Here is a 22870-nt window from a genome sequence, read left to right on the forward strand (position 1 = left end):
TTTAAAGTGTGCAATATAATAAGTTTTGACATGTTCACACTGGTGAAACCAACAACACTATCAAGATAGCAAACGTATTCACAATCCCCAAAGTTTCCATGTATCTCCTTGTAATTCTTTCCTCCTGCCCACTCTGCCACCCTCCCACCCCCAGGTAACCGCTGCTGTGCTGTCACTGTAGAGTATTTCACTTTTTCTAGAATTTTATAAAAATGGAAGCAGACAATATATACATTCCCTCCCCCACCTTTTTTTTTGGCTGGGCTTTTTCTTCACTCCATATGATTATTTTGAGGCTCATCCATGTTGTGTGTATCAGTAATTTGTTCCTTTTCATTCCTAAGTAGTAAGCCATTGTGTGGATATGGCACAATTTGTTTATACAACCACTTGTTGGTAGACATTTGGCTTGTTTCAGTTTTGAGCTGTTATAAATAAAAATTACTATAAATATTCATATACAAGTCTTTGTATGGGTATAAGCTTTAAATTCTCTTGAGTAAATACTGAAGAGTGGAATGTCTGGATCATATATGGTAGAAGCATAATTAATTTTTTAAGATGCTGCCAAGCTGTTTTCCAAAGTGGTTGTATCATTTTACATTTCCACGAGCAGTGTGTGACAGCTTCCGCTTCTCCACCTCCTTGCCAACACTTAGTATGGCCATTCTTTTTAATTTTTGTCATTCTAATAGATGTCTAATGGTATTGTATTAGTTTGAATTTACATTTCCCTAATAAATGATGATACTGACTATCCTTTCATGTGCTTATTTGTCATTTATGTATCTTTTTTGGTGAACTATCTGTTTGCATCTTTTCCCACTAAAAATGGGTTGTTAGTTTTCTTCTTATTGAATTTTGAGAGTTATTTATATATTCTGGCTATAAGTCCTTTTTCCGATATGCAAGTGGTAAATATTTCCTTCCAGTCTGTGCCTTGTTTTTTGTTGTTTTTTGTTTTTAATTCTCTTAACAGTGTCTTTTAAAGGGCAGACATTTTAAATTTTGATGAATTCCAATTATCATTCTTTCTTTGGATTGTGCTTTTGTTGTCATAACTAAAAAATCTTGGCCTAAGTCATAGCCACAAAGATTTTTCTCTTAAGTTTTCTTCTGTAGCTTTATTGTTTCAGGTTTAATATTCAGACCTAGGATCAAATTTTTGTATATGGTGTGATGTATAAATAAAAGTTCTTAGTTTTGCAGGTGGATACCTAATTGTTCCAGCATGATTTGTTCATCTATTTGTCTATTTTGATGCACATGCCACGCTGTCTTGATGACACTGCCTGACTTGAAGGGTTACTCTAAAACTTAAATATTCAAGGCAGTGTGGTATTCACATCAAAATCGACAAATAGATCAATGAAACAGAATAAAGAATACAGAAATAGACCACACATACATGGTCAATTGATTTTTGACTAAGGTTCAAAGGAAATTCAATGGCAAAAGTATAGTCTTTTCAACGAATGTTGCTGGACCTGGAAGGTTTCCCCACCAGGAAGCCAAGGCAATCATGAGACTCACCTCATCTGTTCCTCTTCTCTCAGGGACCACTGCTTTCATTGCTTGGTGTCTAATGTTCTGAGAATCATTGTTTTAGACATTTGTCCATTTTTTTATTTGGGAGGGCACATGTAGTCACTGCTACATCATCTCAGTCAGAAGAAGTCCCTGGACTAATGCAATGGCCTCTTAATTGGTCCCCTGTTTTACATGTCTGTCGAGTTTTAAATTTAATTCCTGACAATATTATATTTAATTATTTTTAAAGTTCCATTTAATTATTTTTCAAATCTGCCTGGTCATTTTTATAGTCTCTTGCTCTTTACTCTTCTTTTTTTAAATTGAGGTATGATTGACAAACATAAAAGCTGTATATATTTAATATATGTATCTTGACAAGTTTGAAGGTACATGTACACCATGAAGCCATCACCACATTCAGTGTCCTACACTTTCCTACACCTATCCATCATCTCTAGAAGTTTCTTCCCTTCCTCTTTTTTGTTTTTTGATAAGAATATTTGACATAAAATTTAAATTTTATGTAAATTTAAAATTTTTAAACTTTATAAACTGCAAACAGTGACAGCTTTACTTCTTCTTTTCCGATTTGGATTCCTTTTATTTCCTTTTCTTCTCTGATTGCTGTGGCTAAAACTTCCAAAACTATTTTGAATAAGAGTGGTGACAGTGGGCAACCTTGTCTTGTTCCTGATCTTAGTGGAAATGGTTTCAGTTTTTCACCATTGAGGACGATGTTGGCTGTGGGTTTGTCATATATGGCCTTTATTATGTTGAGGAAAGTTCCCTCCATGCCTACTTTCTACAGGGTTTTTATCATAAATGGGTGTTGAATTTTGTCAAAAGCTTTCTCTGCATCTATTGAGATTATCATATGGTTTTTCTCCTTCGATTTGTTTGTTTTTTTTTTTTAAATATTTATTTATTTTATTATTATTAATTAATTAATTAATTATTTGTGCTGTGTTGGGTCTTCGTTTCTGTGCGAGGGCTTTCCCTAGTTGTGGCAAGTGGGGGCCACTCCTCATCACGGTGCGCGGGCCTCTCACTATTGCGGCCTCTCTTGTTGCGGAGCACAGGCTCCAGATGCGCAGGCTCAGTAATTGTGGCTCACGGGGTTAGTTGCTCCGCGGCATGTGGGATCTTCCCAGACCAGGGCTCGAACCCGTGTCCCCTGCATTGGCAGGCAGTTTCTCAACCACTGCGCCACCAGGGAAGCCCTCCTTCGATTTGTTAATATGGTGTATCACGTTGATTGATTTGCATATATTGAAGAATCCTTGCATTCCTGGAATAAACCCCACTTGATCATGGTGTATGATCCTTTTAATGTGCTGTTGGATTCTGTTTGCTAGTATTTTGTTGAGGATTTTTGCATCTATGTTCATCAGTGATATTGGCCTATAGTTTTCTTTCTTTGTGACATCCTTGTCTGGCTTTGGTATCAAGGTGATGGTGGCCTCGTAGAATGAGTTTGGGAGTGTTCCTCCCTCTGCTATATTTTGGAAGAGTTTGAGAAGGATAGGTGTTAGCTCTTTTCTAAATGTTTGATACAATTCGCCTGTGAAGCCATCTGGTCCTGGGCTTTTGTTTGTTGGAAGATTTTTAATCACAGTTTCAATTTCAGTGCTTGTGATTGGTCTGTTCATATTTTCTATTTCTTCCTGATTCAGTCTTGGCAGGCTGTGCATTTCTAAGAATTTGTCCATTTCTTCCAGGTTGTCCATTTTATTGGCATAGAGTTGCTTGTAGTAATCTCTCATGATCTTTTGTATTTCTGCAGTGTCAGTTGTTACTTCTCCTTTTTCATTTCTAATTCTATTGATTTGAGTCTTCTCCCTTTTTTTCTTGATGAGTCTGGCTAATGGTTTATCAATTTTGTTTATCTTCTCAAAGAACAAGCTTTTAGTTTTATTGATCTTTGCTATCATTTCCTTCATTTCTTTTTCATTTATTTCTGATCTGATTTTTATGATTTCTTTCCTTCTGCTAACTTTGGGGTTTTTTTGTTCTTCTTTCTCTGATTGCTTTAGGTGCAAGGTCAGGTTGTTTATTCGAGATGTTTCCTGTTTCTTAAGGTGGGATTGTATTGCTATAAACTTCCCTCTTAGAACTGCTTTTGCTGCATCCCATAGGTTTTGGGTCGTTGTGTCTCCATTGTCATTTGTTTCTAGGTATTTTTTATTTCCTCTTTGATTTCTTCAGTGATCACTTCGTTATTAAGTAGTGTATTGTTTAGCCTCCATGTGTTTGTATTTTTTACAGATCTTTTCCTGTAATTGATATCTAGTCTCATAGCGTTGTGGTCAGAAAAGATACTTGATACAATTTCAATTTTCTTAAATTTACCAGGGCTTGATTTGTGACCCAAGATATGATCTATCCTGGAGAATGTTCCATGAGCACTTGAGAAAAATGTGTATTCTGTTGTTTTTGGATGGAATGTCCTATAAATATCAATTAAGTCCATCTTGTTTAATGTATCATTTAAAGCTTGTGTTTCCTTATTTATTTTCATTTTGGATGATCTGTCCATTGGTGAAAGTGGGGTGTTAAAGTCCCCTACTACGTATGTGTTACTGTCAATTTCCCCTTTTATGGCTGTTAGTATTTGCCTTATGTATTGAGGTGCTCCTATGTTGGATGCATAAATATTTACAATTGTTATATCTTCTTCTTGGATCGATCCCTTGATCATTATGTAGTGTCCTTCTTTGTCTCTTCTAATAGTCTTTATTTTAAAGTCTATTTTGTCCGATATGAGAATTGCTACTCCAGCTTTCTTTTGATTTCCATTTGCATGGAATATCTTTTTCCATCCTCTTACTTTCAGTCTGTATGTGTCTCTAGGTCTGAAGTGGGTCTCTTGTAGACAGCATATATATGGGTCTTGTTTTTGTATCCATTCAGCCAATCTGTGTGGGAGCATTTAGTCCATTTACATTTAAGGTAATTATCAATATGTATGTTCCTATTCCCATTTTCTTAATTGTTTTGGGTTCATTACTGTAGGTCTTTTCCTTCTCTTGTGTTTCTTGCCTAGAGAAGTTCCTTTAGCATTTGTTGTAAAGCTGGTTTGGTGGTGCTGAACTCTCTCAGCTTTTGCTTGTCTGTAAAGGTTTTAATTCCTCCATCAAATCTGAATGAGATCCTTGTTGGGTAGAGTAATCTTGGTTGCAGGTTTTTCTCCTTCATCACTTTAAATATGTCCTGCCAGTCCCTTCTGACTTGCAGAGTTTCTGCTGAAAGATCAGCTGTAAACCTTATGGGGATTCCCTTGTGTGTTATTTGTTGTTTTTCCCTTGCTGCTTTTAATATGTTTTCTTTGTATTTAATTTTTGACAGTTTGATTAATATGTGTCTTGGCATATTTCTCCTTGGATTTATTCTATATAGGACTCTCTGTGCCTCCTGGACTTGATTAACTATTTCCTTTCCCATATTAGGGCAGTTTTCAACTATAATCTCTTCAAATATTTTCTCAGTCCCTTTCTTTTTCTCTTCTTCTAATGGAACCCCTATAATTCGAATGTTGGTGCGTTTAATGTTGTCCCAGAGGTCTCTGAGACTATCCTCAGTTCTTTTCATTCTTTTTTCTTTATTCTGTTCTGCAGTAGTTATTTCCACTATTTTATCTTCCATGTCACTTATCCGTTCTTCTGCCTCAGTTATTCTGCTATTGATCCCATCTAGAGTATTTTTAATTTCATTTATTGTGTTGTTCATCGTTGCTTGTTTTATCTTCAGTTCTTCTAGGTCCTTGTTAAATGTTTCTTGCATTTTGTCTATTCTATTTCCAAGATTTTGGATCATCTTTACTATCATTATTCTGAATTCTTTTTCAGGTAGACTGCCTATTTCCTCTTCATTTGTTAGGTCTGGTGGGTTTTTATCTTGCTCCTTTACCTGCTGTGTGTTTTTCTGTCTTCTCATTTTGCTTATCTTACTGTGTTTGGGGTCTCCTTTTTGCAGGCTGCAGGTTCGTAGTTCCCGTTGTTTTTGGTGTCTGTCCCCAGTGGCTAAGGTTGGTTCAGTGGGTTGTGTAGGCTTCCTGGTGGAGGGGACTAGTGCCTGTGTTCTGGTGGATGAGGCTGGATCTTGTCTTTCTGGTGGGCAGGTCCACGTCTGGTGGTGTGTTTTGGGGTGTCTGTGGACTTATTATGATTTTAGGCAGCCTCTCTGCTAATGGGTGGGGTTGTGTTCCTGTCTTGCTAGTTGTTTGGCATAGGGTGTCCAGCACTGTAGCTTGCTGGTCGTTGAGTGAAGCTGGGTGCTGGTGTTGAGATGGAGATCTCTGGGAGATTTTCGCCGTTTGATATTATGTGGAGCTGGGAGGTCTCTTGCGGACCAGTGTCCTGAAGTTGGCTCTCCCACCTCAGAGGCACAGCACTGACTCCTGGGTGCAGCACCAAGAGCCTTTCATCCACAAAAAAGAGGAAAAGGGGAAAAAATCATAAATCTTGCTCTCCAAGTCCACCTCGTCAATTTGGGATGATTCGTTGTCTATTCATATATTCCACAGATGCAGGGTACATCAAGTTGATTGTGGAGCTTTAATCCGCTGCTTCTGAGGCTGCTGGGAGAGATTTCCCTTTCTCTTCTTTGTTCTCACAGTTCCCGGGTCTCAGCTTTGGATTTGGCCCCGCCTCTGCGTGTAGGTCGCCGGAGGGCGTCTGTTCTTCGCTCAGACAGGACGGAGTTAAAGGAGCAGCCGCTTAGGGGACTCTGGCTCACTCAGGCTTGGGGGGAGGGAGGGGCACGGAGGCGGGGCGAGCCTGCGGCGCCGGCGTGACGTTGCACCAGCACGACGCGCGCCGTGCGTTCTTCTGGGGAAGTTCTCCCTGGATCCCGGGACCCTGGCAGTGACGGGCTGCACAGGCTCCCCGGTAGGGGGGGCGTGGACAGTGACCTGTGCTCGCACACAGGCCTGTTGGCAGCGGCAGCAGCAGCCCCAGCGTCCCACGCCGTCTCTGGGGTCCGCGCTTTTAGCCGCGCCTCGCGCCTGTCTCTGGAGCTCCTTTAAGCAGCGCTCTTAATCCCCTCTCCTCGCGCACCAGGAAACAAAGAGGAAAGAAAAAGTCTCTTGCCTCTTCGGCAGGTCCAGACTTTTCCCCGGACTCCCTCCCGGCTAGCTGTGGCGCACCAGCCCCCTTCAGGCTGTGTTCACGCCGCCAACCCCAGTCTTCTCCCTGCGCTCCGACCGAAGCCCGAACCTCAGCTCCCAGCCCCGCCCACCCCGGCGGCCGAGCAGACAAGCCTCTCGGGCTGGTGAGTGCTGGTCGGCGCCGATCCTTTGTGGGGGAATCTCTCCGCTTTGCCCTACCCAGGTACGTGGGGAGTTTCTTGCCTTTTGGGAGGTCTGAGGTCTTCTGCCAGCGTTCAGTAGGTGTTCTGTAGGAGTTGTTCCACGTGTAGATGTATTTCTGGTGTATCTGTGGGGAGGAAGGTGATCTCCGCGTCTTACTCTTCCGCCATCTTCCCCGGAAGTCAGCAATGGACTTCTTATTTTTTAACCTTGCTTATGCTTCTTTGATCATCAAGAAATTGCATATTTTGATGTAGTCAGATGGAGTTACCTTTTCCTTTACGATTATTATATTTTGTTCTTGTCTAAGAAATTTTTCCTTGTCTCAAGCCCCCAATGACACAAATAGAAAAAGATAGTCTCTTATGTTCTTTCTCTCTATATATTAATGTAAAGAAGGATTTATTTTTATTTTTGTTTATATAGAAAACAGTGGACCTTGGGTCAAGTTTGGCTCTTGGCTTGTTTCTGTATGCCCTGTGTACGTCCTGTATACCTGTATGTGAGGTAGGCATGATTTTTGCATTTTAAAAAGAATGTGTATATGTATACTGGGTTGGCCAAAAAGTTCGTTCAGGTTTGTCTGTAAGATGGTACCAAAAACCCGAACGAACTTTATGACCAACCCAATACATATATATATATATATATATATATATATATATATATATATATATATATATGTACACACACATATGTGTATATATATGTATATGAAAAATGTGTGGCAGAGATTGTATGTGGCTTGTAAAGTCTAAAATATTTATTACCTGGACCTTTATATAAAAAGCTTATAGACCCCTGGCCCAATCCCCTTTTTTCACTTATTTGCTGTATTTTAACTTCCCGTTTGTACCTGAAGTTTATTTCAGGGCCCTCCATTCTGTATCATTTGACTCTTTGTTGCCAACTCCCAACACCACACTGTAATGAAAATGGGTGTTGTCATTAATAAAAGCACATGAGTTAGAGGGGTTAGAAAAGGCAGGGTCCATTTTCAGAGTGGAAATGGGAAAAATGTAGAAAATTCATACTTGGACACCTAATTGCCCTGACATTAACTAGAGGCCTAGAGATTCAGAACATTCAGAAACAATGTCTCGGCTGTGCCCAGAGCAGGCACTGGACCATGGAATTGGATTTTATTGATTAATTTGTAACTGTGTACAGTGCTGTACGAAGCATGAAACGCTCAGAGCCTTGTTCTAGGGAGCTTCTGACAAATGAACAATGAATTGTGAAGCCCCAAGTGAATCGGGATGAGTGAGGAGGAGATTGGAGGTTATATGGGTGAAGGGTGCTTTGTAAACCCTAAAAATGTAGATTCATCACAGAAGGGGAGAGCACAGGAGGACACACAGAGGATGGAAATCTCTTAATTGATGGTGTTTTTCCTTATAAAGCAGATGTTTATAGTCTGAAGCGTGTGTCTGCTCACTTTTTACTTATTCAATGAGGTAACTCTGAAGTGAGATGGAGACGCAGACCTAGGGACGAGGTGGCTGCCACTCCTCATGGTTGAGACCCTCTGTGACGTGCTCCATGGCACCAGAGCTTTGACCCCAGTCCCAAGTCCGGTTTGGTGGGATGCTGAGGGTCTGCTATACCTCCACTCCACTTCTCTTTGCTTTGTCACTCCCTGTGGGATCAAGAGAGGAAAGTGAGGAGGATAATAGGACAGACCACATATTCCTTCCCCAGGATGAGCATGTGTCAGGCAGGCCACGCAAACCTGCAAGTCTGCCTCCTTGGATCTACCTTCCAAGACCTGGCTGATAAAAGGGACAGTGGGCATGGGGGTCAGGGTGGGATTGGAGTAGGCAGGGCGGTCAATGGCTGTCAACCGGCATCAAGATAAATGACAAACCTCACCCTGCCTCCTTTTGTGAGCTTCCCACTGGACTCCAGTCAAAGCTGGTGTCCCCTGCGCTCTTGACCTTGGTCCACCAGTCATCAGTGCCCCGGCTGGAGCTGACCTGGGGTAAGAAAGCTTTTTTCTGATTGGTCTTCCATGAGGTCTATAAACAAAGATATTGTGCTGTTCTTTTGTAAGTGCTGATAATGTCGGCTCTTACAGGAAGATCTACAGAGACCAAGAGAGCAGAGGGTGTGTCAAGTATGAGTTGGATTTAAAGTCTGGCCCTTAAATAGCAGCTTATTAAAACAAAATGTAAAGCACCATACAAGACAGCTAAAAGCAGAAAATTAGACATGAACACAAAAATCTAGACTGATCTTCAAAACATAGCCTTGAGTAAAAGTAAAGTGAGAATAAGAATGGTTCTGTGGTACAATGTCACGCACAAAAGCGACACTACATATTTATAAGCATACATGCCTATTTAAGGAGGTTTGGCAAACATGCCCGAGTGCCTCTGGGGGAAATAAGCGGATGGGAGTGAGAAGAAGAGAAGCAGGGGCGACACTCTAACCTTGCATCTGAGGTTGGGCTGCCTAGAAGCAGAGCCTGAGACGGGGATTCTTGTACAAGAGATTTACGCAGGGAGGGCTCTCAGGAGACTTGTAAGGGATGTCGGAAGCAGACAAGGGCGAGGGAAGAACTCAGCAAAGATGCGGGCTTGGGTGTCCAGTCGTGCCTGATCCCACAGGGAGCTCTGGAGTGTGGAGTGCGTCCCAGAGATGGTCCTGCTCAGAGGCAAAGGGACTGGGCTCTCATACCCTGTGACAGTCGGTCAGTGGCTAAGGGCCCTTCATGGGGGGTGTGCACACTCTCCCAGGCCTTCCAGGCAAGCTGGCTCCCACTGGCCTAGGGCAGCCCTCTTGAGAAGGTGGTCTCAGCAGCCGGCCACAGATAAGCAGCCCGGTGAAGGCGGTGGAGACAGGCGCTAATGGCATCTGCTGAACTGCGAGGGGCCTTGCAGGACGGGTGACGGCGAGCGTGCAGGACCTGCCCCACCCTGACTGTCCTTTCCCAGGGTGATGCTGCTCTAGGAGGGGCTGCACACAGAATGTTCTGGAGAACACAGGAGGGAAAAAAGTAGACCCTGCCCATGACTAAACAAAAATTGCTTTGAAGACAATGCCAAGATCCACTTGGGCTCCCCCCAAGGCCAAAAGGGTCCAAATTTCGCCTTAATGAGATCTGAATCCAGAGGCTGGAGCTCTCTCAGCGGTCTCCTAGTTATTTTCATTGAGCGCAGTTCCTCGCTTTTGTCCGTTTTCCAAAAGCAAACCTCGCTGCAGTTCAAACTGTGCCATTCTTAACACCTGCCAGCTTGTGGCAGTCACCCACTGACTGGGGGCAAAGGTGACCCACGGCACACAGGGGAAGACTGCTCCCACACCTCCCACCTTCCTTCCTGCCTTTGTCTCTGTACTTGGAAATCACTCTCCCCCGGCCCAGCAGGAGCCCCGACTGGTTCAGGGGGTTGTGATTAGCAGAACGGCAGCCCTGTTGCTCTCCACTTGGGCTCAGATAGTCTTTCAGGAACCTGGGGTCTTGACAAGCAGGGATGGGTTGCTTCAAAGAACCAGGAAGGCACCCCTGGGGAGTGACAGCTCCTGCCCAAGACCCGGGAGGCCATAGTGCCTGTAAGTGGAGCCTCTCCCAAACATGAAAAAGATGAAGAAAAAGTCACTTTTTCCTTGTTGCTGCTATGAAAATGAGCACCCAAGAGGATACGGAATTCTGCAGATCTTACTTAAATTCTGCAAGCAGCCCTGATTATTAGGGGACTGCAGCTGGATGTTGGCGGCAGCTCAGACAAATGAGAAAGAAAAATGGCCAAGCAGGTTACCTCACCTTCCTCCCCAGCCTGGTGGCTCTAAAGAGCATCATCGAGGGAACAGATTTCTTGTAAACTGAGGCTTGCAAAGGGAAGGGAGTCCCTGTGGCTCAGCCAGGCAGCTAGAGGCGGTGCAAAGATCTTTTCAAAGAGCTGACCACCGATAATGGTCAAAATGGTTCAGGGACTCGAGTCAAGAGTTTAGCTCCCAACTGGCTACAGGGCTTCGAGTCTTAGGGCATATTGCAGGCGCTCTGCCTCTCCGTTCTTTCACCTGCCAAGTGGGGGGTTAGACCAGCTTGCTGGTCTGCTTTTGGCTGCACCCTAAGAAATGCACAACTGTTCATTTACCAGTTATACATCTGTTCTACTCCCCTAATGTATTATGTACATTATAAAGGGCCTGCAACAATAGATATAAGAAAGTCTAGATAAAAATAACTGTAGATAGGGCTTCCCTGGTGGCACAGTGGTTGAGAGTCCGCCTGCCGATGCAGGGGACACGGGTTCGTGCCCCGGTCCGGGAAGATCCCACATGCCGCGGAGCGGCTGGATCCGTGAGCCATGGCCGCTGAGCCTGCGTGTCCGGAGCCTGTGCTCCACAACGGGAGAGGCCACAACAGTGAGAGGCCCGCATACCGAAAAAAAAAAAAAAAAGAAACTGTAGATAGAAGCTCAGTATTTTTTTAAAATTTATTTTATTGAAGTATAGTTGATTTACAGTGTTGTGTTAATTTCTGCTATACAGCAGAGTGATTCAGTTACACACACACACACACACACACATGCACATATATATATATATATACACATTCTTTTCCATTATGGTTTATCCCAGGATATTGAATATAGTTTCGTGTGCTATACAGTAGGACCTTGCTATTTATCCGTATAACAGTTTGCATATGCTAATCCCAAACTCCCAATCCATTTCTCTCCACCCCCCCACCCCCGCTTGGCAACCACACATCTGTTCTCTATGTATGTGAGCCTGTTTCTGTGTTGTAGATAAGTTCATTTGTGTCATATTGTAGATTCCACATGTAAGTGGTATCGTATGCTGTTTGTCTTTCTGACTTACTTCATTTAGTATGATAATGTCTGGGTCTCATGTTGCTGCAAATGACATTATTTCATTATTTTTTTATGACTGAGTAGTATTCCATTGTATATATATACCACATCTTCTTTATCCATTCATCTGTCAGTGGACATTTAGGTTGTTTCCATGTCTTGGCTATTGTGAATAACGCTGCTATGAACACAGGGGTGCATGTATCTTTTTGAATTATAGTTTTGTCTGGGTGTATGCCCAGGAGTGGGATGGCTGGATCATATGATAACTCTATGCTTAGTTTTTAGAGGAACCTCCATACTGTTCTCCACAGTGGCTGCACCAATATACATTTCCATCAGTAGTGTAGGAGGGTTCCCATTTCTCCACGCCCTCTCCAGTATTTGTTATTTGTAGACTTTTTAATGATGGCATTCTGATGTGTGAGGTGCTACCTCATTGTAGTTTTGATTAGCATTTCTCTAAAGTTAGTGATGTTGAGAAGCTCACTATTTTCTTTCTCTACCCTTGTCATGCCCTCCCCCTGGGATGTGAAGGCTCTGTTTTAGAGATTATTTTTTTTTTTGAATGTTTATTTCACCTTTTATTTATTAACATCTTTATTGGAGTATAATTGCTTTACGATGGTGTGTTAGTTTCTGCTTTATAACAAAGTGAATCAGCTATACATATACATATGTCCCTATATCCCCTCCCTCTTGCGTCTCCCTCCCTCCCACCCTCCCTATCCCACCCCTCTAGGTGGTCACAAAGCCCCGGGCTGGTCTCCCTGTGCTATGCGGCTGCTTCCCACTAGCTTTCTATTTTACATAGACCAGATGATCTGGAAGAGCTTCTCTGGGGGGAGCATGTGTGATGCCCGTTTTTTCAGAGGAGACGCTTTAGGCCTGACCTGTCCAATAACGGTAGCCACTAGCCACCAGTGGCTCTTTAAACTCATTAAAATGAAATTGAATGTAAAGCTCAGTTCCTCGGACACATGAACTACACTTCACTCACTCTAGAGCTGCCTGTGGTTAGTGGCCACCGTATTGGTCCATGCAGGTTATAGAAGACGCCCATCACTGTGGAAAGTTCTACTGGACAGCCTGTTTAGTAAGTAGTCAAGACCATATAATTCAGTATTTAATTACAGCAACTGACCTTTATTAAGTGCTTGTTGTGTGCTAAGTGGTGTGGGAAGCATTTTCTAGGCACTATCTCATTTCATCCCTACAACGGCCGCCTGAATTGTGTCCTGTTGTCTTCCCCACGTCCTGGCAGGAGAATGAGGATTGGAGGGAAGAGGGGCTTCTGACAGCTGACGAGCTGCCTGGACCTCACGTCCCTGTCTTCTCCCAGGCTTCCCACACGGACCTGGGTTTTATCCTCTGGGCATCCTGTCTTGGATTTTTGTGCCTATGAGCTCCCGGACACACTCTCAAGGCTGATCACTGCCCATGTGCTCTCGTCCCCCAGGTACAAAGGGAATTTCTTGCAAAGTCGTTTCCAGCTGAGAGCCAGCAGACTGAGGAAGCCACACTGGGTGCTGAGAAAAGACAGCCGTTCACCCCCATCCGAGGGGCTGGCCCCACACAGGACCTGCGGGCAGGCTTCTTCCGAAACGGCAGGTAAGGGTCTCCTTGGAGGTGGATCCAAACCGGGCACCAGGCTGCTGGGATGTGAAATGAGCAGAGCAGCCATCCTTGCTGTCCGGAGCCTGAAGTCCAGCAGGGAGACGGATGCGTGTGGGGTGATGACAAAAGTGTCACCACTGTGGGACAGTCGAGACCCTAAACTAGGGGAGAGGGTCCTGGGTGAGGATATTGAGAATCCAATATTGAGAAGACAACAAACGTCCTCAAGTACTGGCCACGGGTGCCCAGCCCTGTGTCCAAGTACAGATTCCCTCCAGGACCTGGAAAACCTGAACTGGAACTCTGGGTGCCTCTACTTTTTCCCCACGATTAAAGAGGAAGTTCACTGGATTCTTTCCACATGGCCATTGTGAGGCTAAAGTGGGTCAGTGGATGGGCTTTCGAATGAGTGTGAGATAGAAGAATAGGGAGCAGTTATGATGTGAGGGCTGCAGGGAACATGCTTCCACAGGCGGTGGTAAGAGGGGCCCTCTCCATCATTCTCGGAAACCAACAAAGGATGAACTAATGGAGGCTGCTTCCTGGAAAAGGGCTATTTTAAGGTGCAATCGCTGGGCAACGAGGGCAAATCGCGTAATTTCTCTGGACCACAATTTCCGTCCCTTCCTCCCCTCCGCCTGGCAGTCACGAGCCCAGCCTTAGCCTTGCTGGCAGTGTGTTGACTGGGGAAGATGGAGACCATATTTGAGAAGGTGGCCGGTCCCATCTGGCCAGCGGTGACTGAATTACCATCCGTTCGTGGCTGATTGCTGTCTGTTTGGCTCAAGGGCTGACCCTCGGCTCTGCCTGCTGGCTGCAGTTTTGGTCCCTGGAGACAGTTGCCTGGGGCCCCTCCTCCTCCACCTCTGTGTGGCTCCAGCGCCCCCTGCGGGCAGATGGTGCTTCCATGCTGCCCCTCGACCCCCCCACCTCCAACCCCCACGCCCTCTCTGGTAGGCAGGCAAGGACGAGGATTAGTCTTTTGCTCAGTGAGAGTTTAAATCAAGGTAGGTATTTACTCAACTGGATGGCCCGTTGTGGAAGGAAAAGCACTGTCTTTTTATGGAACGTCAAGGGTTAAGACCTTGTTGGGGGAGGCTGAGGGGGTGTAGACAAAAGTGCAATCAGAGGGCTTCCCTGGTGGCGCAGTGGTTGAGAGTCCGCCTGCCGATGCAGGGGACACGGGTTCGTGCCCCAGTCCGGGAAGATCCCACATGCCGCGGAGCGGCTGGGCCCGTGAGCCATGGCCGCTGAGCCTGCGCGTCCGGAGCCTGTGCTCCACAACAGGAGAGGCCACAATAGGGAGAGGCCCGCGTATCGCAAAAAAAAAAAAAAAAAATGCAATCAGGGCACCCAGCTTTGCCCTTTCTGTGGGTCCTCACCTTGAACTCCACTGCTTTCCTCCTGGTCAGGTAGATGCAGCCAATGGAACTGCCCATTGGGGTGTTCACGGGCGATACCACCTCCACAACAGAACCCACCAGAACTGTCAGTTGTCCCTAATAGCAGTGCTTTCCCACCAGCTCTCTTCCCAGCACCCTAAATAGAGCTGAATCAAGCTGCTCCTGGAAACGCACATCAGCTTCCATGTTTCCATTGCTAAGCTCCATGCCAGAAACTGAAAGGGAAAAGATGACAATCCCTGCTCTGGATAAATGTGGTTCAGGGTGAAGACAGAGACAGGCTTGCTGGCCATCCTTTGCTCAAATCACGTGGGGAATGACACTGGCGGGTCAGTGAGCTCCCTCCTGGGAATCTTCTATCTGTATAGCGAGGCCGTTGATGGAGGTCTTGCCCACCCAATGGCTCAGTGTGAGGATAGAGCGAGCTCGTGTGCGGCAGGGAATTTGCGGACTCCAAGGCAGGTGATAAATGTTGATTGTAATTATCTCCTGAGCATAATAAGCATACGTGTGTTAAGATCTGGCGTATGCTGAGTGCCGAGTGAGTGTGGAGCATGTGGTAACCAGTGTGCCTGTTATTTAGCAGAGGACAAGGTCAGGGTTGGAGGAAGAGCCCAAAGGGGGAGTTTTCTCGGGAGGGAGACGGCTTCTTCTGGAAATTCAGGTGTAGGGAGAATAGAACAGAGGCTTTCTGGACTGGGGAAGAAAATTGCCTGTGGCAGCCGAAGAAATTGCCACAAACTTGGTCCAAGATGTAAAACACCTTGGTCCAAGGTGTATTCTCTCCCAGTTCTGGAGGCCAGGAGTCTCGCTATCTCTCCGAAGCATCTAAGGGAGGATCCTTCCCTGCCTCTCAGCTTCTGGGGACTCCAGGCATCCTTGGCTTGTGGCCGCATCACTCCAATCTCTGCCTTCATCTTCACAGGGCTTCTCTCCTGTGTTTCTGTGGGTCAAAGCTCCCTCTGTCTTTCTCTTATAAGGACACTTGCCATTGACTTTAGGGCTCGCTCTAAATCCAGGATGATCTTATTTTGAGATTCTTCATTTCATGAGCAAATACCTTTTTCCAAGTAAGGTCACAGTCACAGGTTCTGTGGCCTAGCACTTGGAGGGGGAGGCATGATTCAACCACTGACCACTTCAACAACTTTCCCCCTATCTGGGAACCGACAGAAGGGACCTTAAAATGTGTTTCTAAGTGAAAAAGGCAGCAGCACCCATGAACACTCAATTTACAGTAATGCCCATCATCTGTGCTCTTAGGGTGTGCAAACAGTTTTGGCAGGAAAGTTCTATTATAAGCTTAAATCAGTGTGTATTCATTAAAACGGGATCACCCAGCCCCCCACCCAGCAGGATGTGTTCACACTTGCGGGGAATCTTGTCCAAGTGACTACAGGCAGCTTCGATCGTGAGACGGGTGTGTTGGGTAAGGGGCCCTATTCGCTTCTCTTTGGGAAGAAGGCCTGTGGCCGGCTGGATAGGGGGCGGGCAGGGCCTCTGAGTGTGGCTGTGTGGATGGTGCCCATAGGGGCTGAAATCCAGCCACCACTGGTTGGTGCAGCCTTTTGCTCTGACTGTGGGGCTGTCAACCCAAAGCAAGGAGCTCCTTCCTCCTTCTCCCAAGGGGGTGGGGGACACCTTTCCACACATTCTCCAGTGGAAGTGGTTGCCTCTTCCTAATTTACATGTGTACGCCATCTGCTCATGGTACCCCTGGGGGCCCCAGTGCCAGCAGAGAGACCAGCTGGAAAGCCTCTGATCTTTCATGGTCCTCTCCATGCCATCTTTCCTTTACCAGCTTCTCTTGGCCTCAGGAATGGCCTTTCTCCCTCCACATTGGGAGAATCCCACTTCTGTACACTTCTGATCTCAACATCAGCCTTTCCTACCAAAATCCTAAGAGCAAACTGCGGGCTCCAGTGAATGGGGGATAAAACCAGCCCCAAACAGAAAAAAAATCAGAAACGAAATCTAAATGTGGAGCTAAGATTGAGAGGCCAAATGTAATGCAAATCCCCCTGGGAACCTAGTGCCCCTCCCCCCATGTAGGTAATAATGTTGCAGCAACAGCCCAGGCTGGTGACAAATGTCTGCACTTTCATGTTTGTTATTGGAACATCCAGTTGAGTCAGAGGTCTGGGTCACTGGTGCCCATTTTCAAAGGGCTCCCTCCCGCCACAATGTCCACTCAGGGCAGATGTGAGCCTGTGGGGTGTGGTCTAAGCATTCGCCCGGGGAATATTAATCACTCCACCACCCCCATTCCTTATTGAAGTGTCAGAGAGGGAACAGGGATGGCGGGTGGGGTAAACCAGCAAGCCCGGGGTGGACGGGCTGTTATGGACACCACTGGGTTGGGGGCAGGTGGTAGAGTGCATTAAAATAAATACCACCTGGAAATCAAAGGATCTTGGGAAGTTTATTTACACCATCTCCCAAAGCCAATGTTTCACAGCAGACTGACAGGCACTCAGAGTGTTGGGTGTTTGAAGACTGAGTGCTGTAACTTCAAAGGAACCTAAAGATGGGCCTTGGTCGCCCACCATTTACAAACAAATTTCTTGTCTCCTTTGACCTGGCAGGTCCTGGTTGGAGAGATCAGAGCTGGCTGCTCAGTGAGAGAGCTGACCTCACGGTGTGTGTGTGTGTGTGTGTGTGTGTGTGTGTGCGTGTGTGCGCGCGCGTGCGTGTGCGCGCGCGTGTGCGCGCACGTCAGTATACTTGTGAATGCATGCAAACGTATATTTTTGTGGGGGGAGGACCTGGTTTCCACAGCAGGACAATGATAGGGTGATCTGTTTTGGGTGACCTGAGGGGTTGTAACTTGGGGGAACTTGATGAAACCCAACAAAGAAATTGAGAATAACCTTTGCAGGGGAATTTCCCAATTCGAAGGTAGGGAAAACCTTTGGTCCTGATCCTTGAAGGCCAATTAGAATCAGCAAAACATTTTCAAATAAGTAGACAGGAATACTTGTATCCAGGGGCCGAAATAAGATATTGTAACGGATTCTTTCTCCTCTTTATTTTTGGAGAAACTTCCTGTCAATAATTTATGAAAATGAGAGAGAGGATGTTTTTGAAAAATATCTTTTAAAAGGATGCTTAATTTCCCTCTACTTTCAACTATTCCAATAGCTTGGTACTAATCATTTGAATTAACAGATGGCTTGGTAGTGAAGTCATCTGCATGCAGAAGGCCAGAGGAGTTATGAAGGATGGAGACCTAATTTATAAGATTTTATGGTGACTGGGATCTTTGAGACTCTCCTTAGAACTGAACTTTTTCATTTTTTTTATTTTTATTTTTTTGACTTTCCAACATCACCGAATTTAATATTTTTCTTTTTAAAAAATTTTTATTTTATATTGGACTATAGCTGATTTACAATGTTGTGTTAGTATCAGGTGTACAGCAAAGTGATTCCGTTTTACATATATATATCTATTCTTTTTCAAATTCTTTTCCCATTTAGGTTATTACAGAATATTGAGCAGAGTTCCCTGTGCTATACAGTAGGCCCGTATTGGTTACCTGTTTTAAATATAGTAGTGTGTTTATGTCCATCTCAGACTCCCAATTTATCTCTCCCCCCCACCTTTCCCCTTTGGTAACCATGAGTTTGTTTTCTATGTCTGTGAGTCTGCTTCTGTTTTGTAAATAAGTTCATTGTATGTTTTTAGCTTCCGCATATAAGCGATATCATAGAATACTTGCCTTTCTTTGTCTCACCTACTTCACTTAGTATGATCATCTCCAGGTCCATCCATGTTGCTGCAAATGGCATTATTTTATTCTTTTGTTTGTTTGTTATGAATGTCACATGCCTTTTATTTATTTTATTTTTAAATTTTTATATTGAAGTATACTTGAATTACAATGTTGTGTTAATTACTGCTGTACAACAAAGTGACTCAGTTATACATATATATATTCTTTATATATATATACATTTATATATTCTTTATATATATACATATATATATTCTTTATATATATATACATTTATATATTCTTTATATATATACATATATATATTCTTTTTCATGTTCTTTTCCATTATGGTTTATCCCAGGATATTGAATATAGTTCCCTGTGCTATACAGTAGGACCTTGTTGTTTATCCATCCTGTATATAATAGTTTGCACCTGCTAATCCCAAACTTTTAATCCATCCCTCCTCCACCCACTCTCCCCCTTGGCAACCACAAGTCTGTTCTCTATGTCTGTGAGTCTGTTTCTGTTTCGTGGATAAGTTCACTTGTGTCATATTTTATATTCCACATATAAGTGATACCATATGGTATTTGTCTTTCTCTTTTTGACTTACTTCACTTAGTATGGTAATGTCTAGGTCTCATGTTGCTGCAAATGACATTATTTCATTATTTTTTTATGGCTGAGTAAAAAAAATAGTATTCCATTGTATATATATACCACATCTTCTTTATCCATTCATCTGTCAATGGACATTTAGGTTGCTTCCATGTCTTGGCTATTGTAAATAGTGCAGCGATGAACACTGGGGTGTATGTATCCTTTCGAACCATGGTTTTCTCCGGATGTGTGCCCGGGAGTGGGATTGCAGGATCAAATGGTAGCTCTATTTTTAGTTTTTTAAGGAACCTCCATACTGTTCTCTGTAGTGGCTGCACCAGTTTACATTCCCACCAACAGTGTAGGAGGGTTCCCTCTTCTCCACACCCTCTCCAGCATTTATTAATTGTAGACTTTTTGCTTATGGCCATTCTGACTGGTGTGAGGTGATATCTCATTGTAGTTTTGATCTATATTTCTCTAATGATGAGTGATACTGAGTGAACTTTTTTAAAACCTAAATTCAGTGGTCCATCCCATCCAAGTTCCCAGCAAAGGTGTGGAGGGAGCTGGAAGTTTCTTTGGAGACATCAAGTATCGTTGACTTACCAAACGCCCCAGGCTGAATGTGACTAAGAACTGCAGCGTTGTTCCTATTTCAAAGAATGTCCTTCCTCACCCAGGGTCACTTCCAGATCAGGGCTGAGGTGTGGAGTTAGGTGGATTTAATCTCAGACACTTGAGCTGCTTCACTGAAGGGACTGGTAAAAAATGGTTCTTAGATATCAAGTAGTTGAACATCCCCAGGAGAGCAGACCTCCCCTTGAGGACAGTCCTCATAATCCAGACGTTCTTCATGGGATTCACCTCCCAGTCGGAGGTTGGCTGGGGAGGCAGTGACTGTCACAGGATGAGAACAGTCCCTACTAAACTGACTGCTGATACATTTAGACCCCATTCAAACACTTCTCTTTGTCTCTCTCCATCTCTCCTTACCGTTACTTTCCATCCCTGCCCTTTAGATTGACTTTCACAATGTCATGTAAACTGATTGCCACGTGAAGCCCCAAATCATGCTCAAGACATTGAATTTAATGAGATTGATGGGAGTGACCACTGGGTTGATTCATTCCCATTGGCAGAATCAGGTAATGAAGAAGAGAAAACAGGTGAGGCTAATTCCAGAGAGTGACGGGAACATCAAAGACTTAAGAGAAGCCCTTAGAAAACTTGAGGAAAGTCTAGAATATTTTTTGGACGGGAAAAAGTCTCTCTCGATGATCTTGCTCTGAAAGTAAATGTGAAAGTGAAGAATAGCCCATTGTTCTACCCTATGGTTTGGTGGAAAAATGTACTCTGCCCCCACCAACATTCGATTAACCTTTGTGGATGTTAACAATTAGCTCATAGCTTGTCACTATAACCCACAAACTGGAAGTTTGTTTTACTTTCATTTTTGTAGGTTCATCTGCTTATTTTCACAACATTAGGTTTCATGGTTTTTCAAGATAAATTCTCCAAGTCCTTAATTTTCCACTGTTTACTGTGAAATTTTGGTCCCCATTGTGAATGAGTTCATTTTTCATGGTCTTTCCTCCCTGTCAGTGATCTCAGCTAATCAGGACCCTGTCCAGCTGATAAGTCATCTTCTCCTTTGCACGAGGTGCCTAGCAGATCCGTAGTGTTTGTTGAATGACCAACTGAACAGCAGAAGTGAGTCTCCTTATTTTAAGCTTCCTTTAAGCTCACCTTCAGTTGAAAGGACATTCAAAAACAGCCCCCAAATCTTTAAGAATGAAGGAAGGGGCATGCAATCTGGAGGTTTCGTTCCTGATGGTGCTTTGGGGATGTGTCAGCAATGGAAGAATCCAGTGGGTATCGAGTTTGGATGGCGGTGGGCTAAGCAGCATAAAAGCAAACTTCATCGTTCTTTTCCTCATAAAAGAAACTTCCTTATCTAAAAAAAAGTTCCAGCTCCCCCTACCCCCTTGCTAGATTCAGATTTGTGGAATCGCCATCTTCACCCGTAAGGATCATCTAATGCCACCTCCGCTTTACAGGTGAGAGCTCTGGCGAGACAAAGATGGGAGCTTTGAGCCGGCAGGTGTTCGCTCTGATGTCTTTTAACTTGGGGTCCTCTCTTACACCACAGAGGGACCAAATCTTGAGTGGGGGATGTGTTTCCAAAGCCAGCAGTAGTCAAAATTATCTTTGAAAATTCTACAAATCCATCATAAGAGTATGAACGGTGTCTACAACTCTGAGCAGAAATACTCAGGCGTAACATGTTTGAGGACCATTGAGGGAAAGGAAGGAAAGAAAAAAGGCAGTCCGTCCATCCGGGCTGCTTTGACAACAAACAGCAATTTCTGGTGAGGAATGCTCAAAGGTCCCGCCTTGGCCGTGTGGTGTATGCGATTTGGTTTCAGCATGAAGTGTCTGAAACTGTGATGACGTCTTCCTGGACTGGCTTGTTGCCGGGGGATTAACTGAGATGTTGGATCTGTGTAGGAGGTAGTGAGTTTCAGAACTCAGGGTTTAAGTTGAATGTGTGATGGGCCCCTGCTGGGGCGGTTTCTCATCTTACCTGAGCACCTGTCTTCCTGGTGCCACTTTAAGAATTGGGGGGCCGTTCTCCACTTGGCAATTACGCCCGTGTAATTAACGGTCAGAGAAAGACCATCTTTTGTAGCTTAAGGGGAAGTTCACCACTAAGCTTGTTATGAAAACGATCTCTCCGCTGTTTACTTACCAAGTGAGGGTCTTAGGGACTTAGGAGGGGCGGCTTTGCAAGTGCGTGTTGTGTGCGCGCGTGCGCATTTGTGTGCTCGCATTTGAGTGTTATTTTTCCATTAGGAAAAGCAATTGAAAAACCCACACGTCCGTACAAAGTGGGTGACACCACCTGAGCAAAAGCCACTACTGAGATTCTCTTTTGTTGTGGTTATACAATTCCTGATGCATCTCTCCTGATGAGGTCACCGCTCTGAAATGAAGACTTTTCTTTCCAGAACGTGGGGCACGGGGGCGGTGGGGGCGGGGGCGTGAGCGCAACGTCATTCAACTCTGTTTGCATTTGAAGTGGGACATTCTAGTCTCTGGGAGCTTAAAACCCATCAGCAGCCACAGCCCTGTTACCCTTTTCCTAATATCACAGTTATTGACCCTGGGCTGCAAAAAAAGAATCTCATAATTAGGTTTGCCCTGTTTCTGTGTTTATGTGCACATCTCTTTCTCTCTAGCCGATGACATACCAACTTTTATTTTTTTTATTATTGAAATCCTTTGTGGTAAAAGGACCTGCTCCATTAACTGAGACCTGTTCTATTTACTCCGATGCTGGGATACATTAAAACATTCCGTGATATAAAGAGCACTCTTATATATTTCCTTAGAAACGCATTTTGTGGAACTGAATGGAGAACACTGATGTGGTTGAGGTTAATTATTCGGGCTTTTGCCGGGCACTTTGGAAGCTGTGCTGCTTCTGCCGGTACACGGACTAAAATTGGAACGCTGAAGAGGAGCCCAGCGTGGCCCTGTGCCCAGATGACACATCTGAAGTCATATTGATTGAGGGAGATGCTTTATTGAACGATAAGAACTCCACCGAGTTTCTGGGTTTGCAATTTCCTGCAGCTGGCGTGGCTTCTGGCAGTAAACACCGTGTGATTCGGGGCTACATTTAAAAGTGAGATTTTAGAAAAATCTCCCAATAACTAAACTCAGAGGGCACTTTCAGTTTAGGAGCTGCACCCACATCTAATCACCCCAACAGACTTGTGATGAGTGACTCATTCTCATTTTGCAGAGAGAGAAACTGAGACTCAGAGAGGCATCCAGTGACTTGCCCAGGGCCACCCAGATGATG

The 22870-nt window shown here is 44.4% G+C and overlaps 1 protein-coding gene across 1 annotated transcript in view; it reads left to right on the top strand.

Moving 5' to 3' along the window:
- Positions 1-22870, top strand: part of ZNF831 (zinc finger protein 831) — a gene marked incomplete at both ends in the record, with an annotated part of 71728 nt that overhangs the window by 9155 nt on the left and 39703 nt on the right. Inside the window, one exon of the mRNA XM_079720105.1 lies at positions 13118-13269. Coding sequence (XP_079576231.1) covers positions 13118-13269 — 152 coding nt within the window. The remainder of the gene's footprint in view (positions 1-13117; positions 13270-22870) is intronic.

Source organism: Hyperoodon ampullatus, assembly GCF_949752795.1.
Source record: "Hyperoodon ampullatus genome assembly, chromosome: 14".
Taxonomy (NCBI): Eukaryota; Metazoa; Chordata; class Mammalia; order Artiodactyla; family Ziphiidae; genus Hyperoodon; species Hyperoodon ampullatus.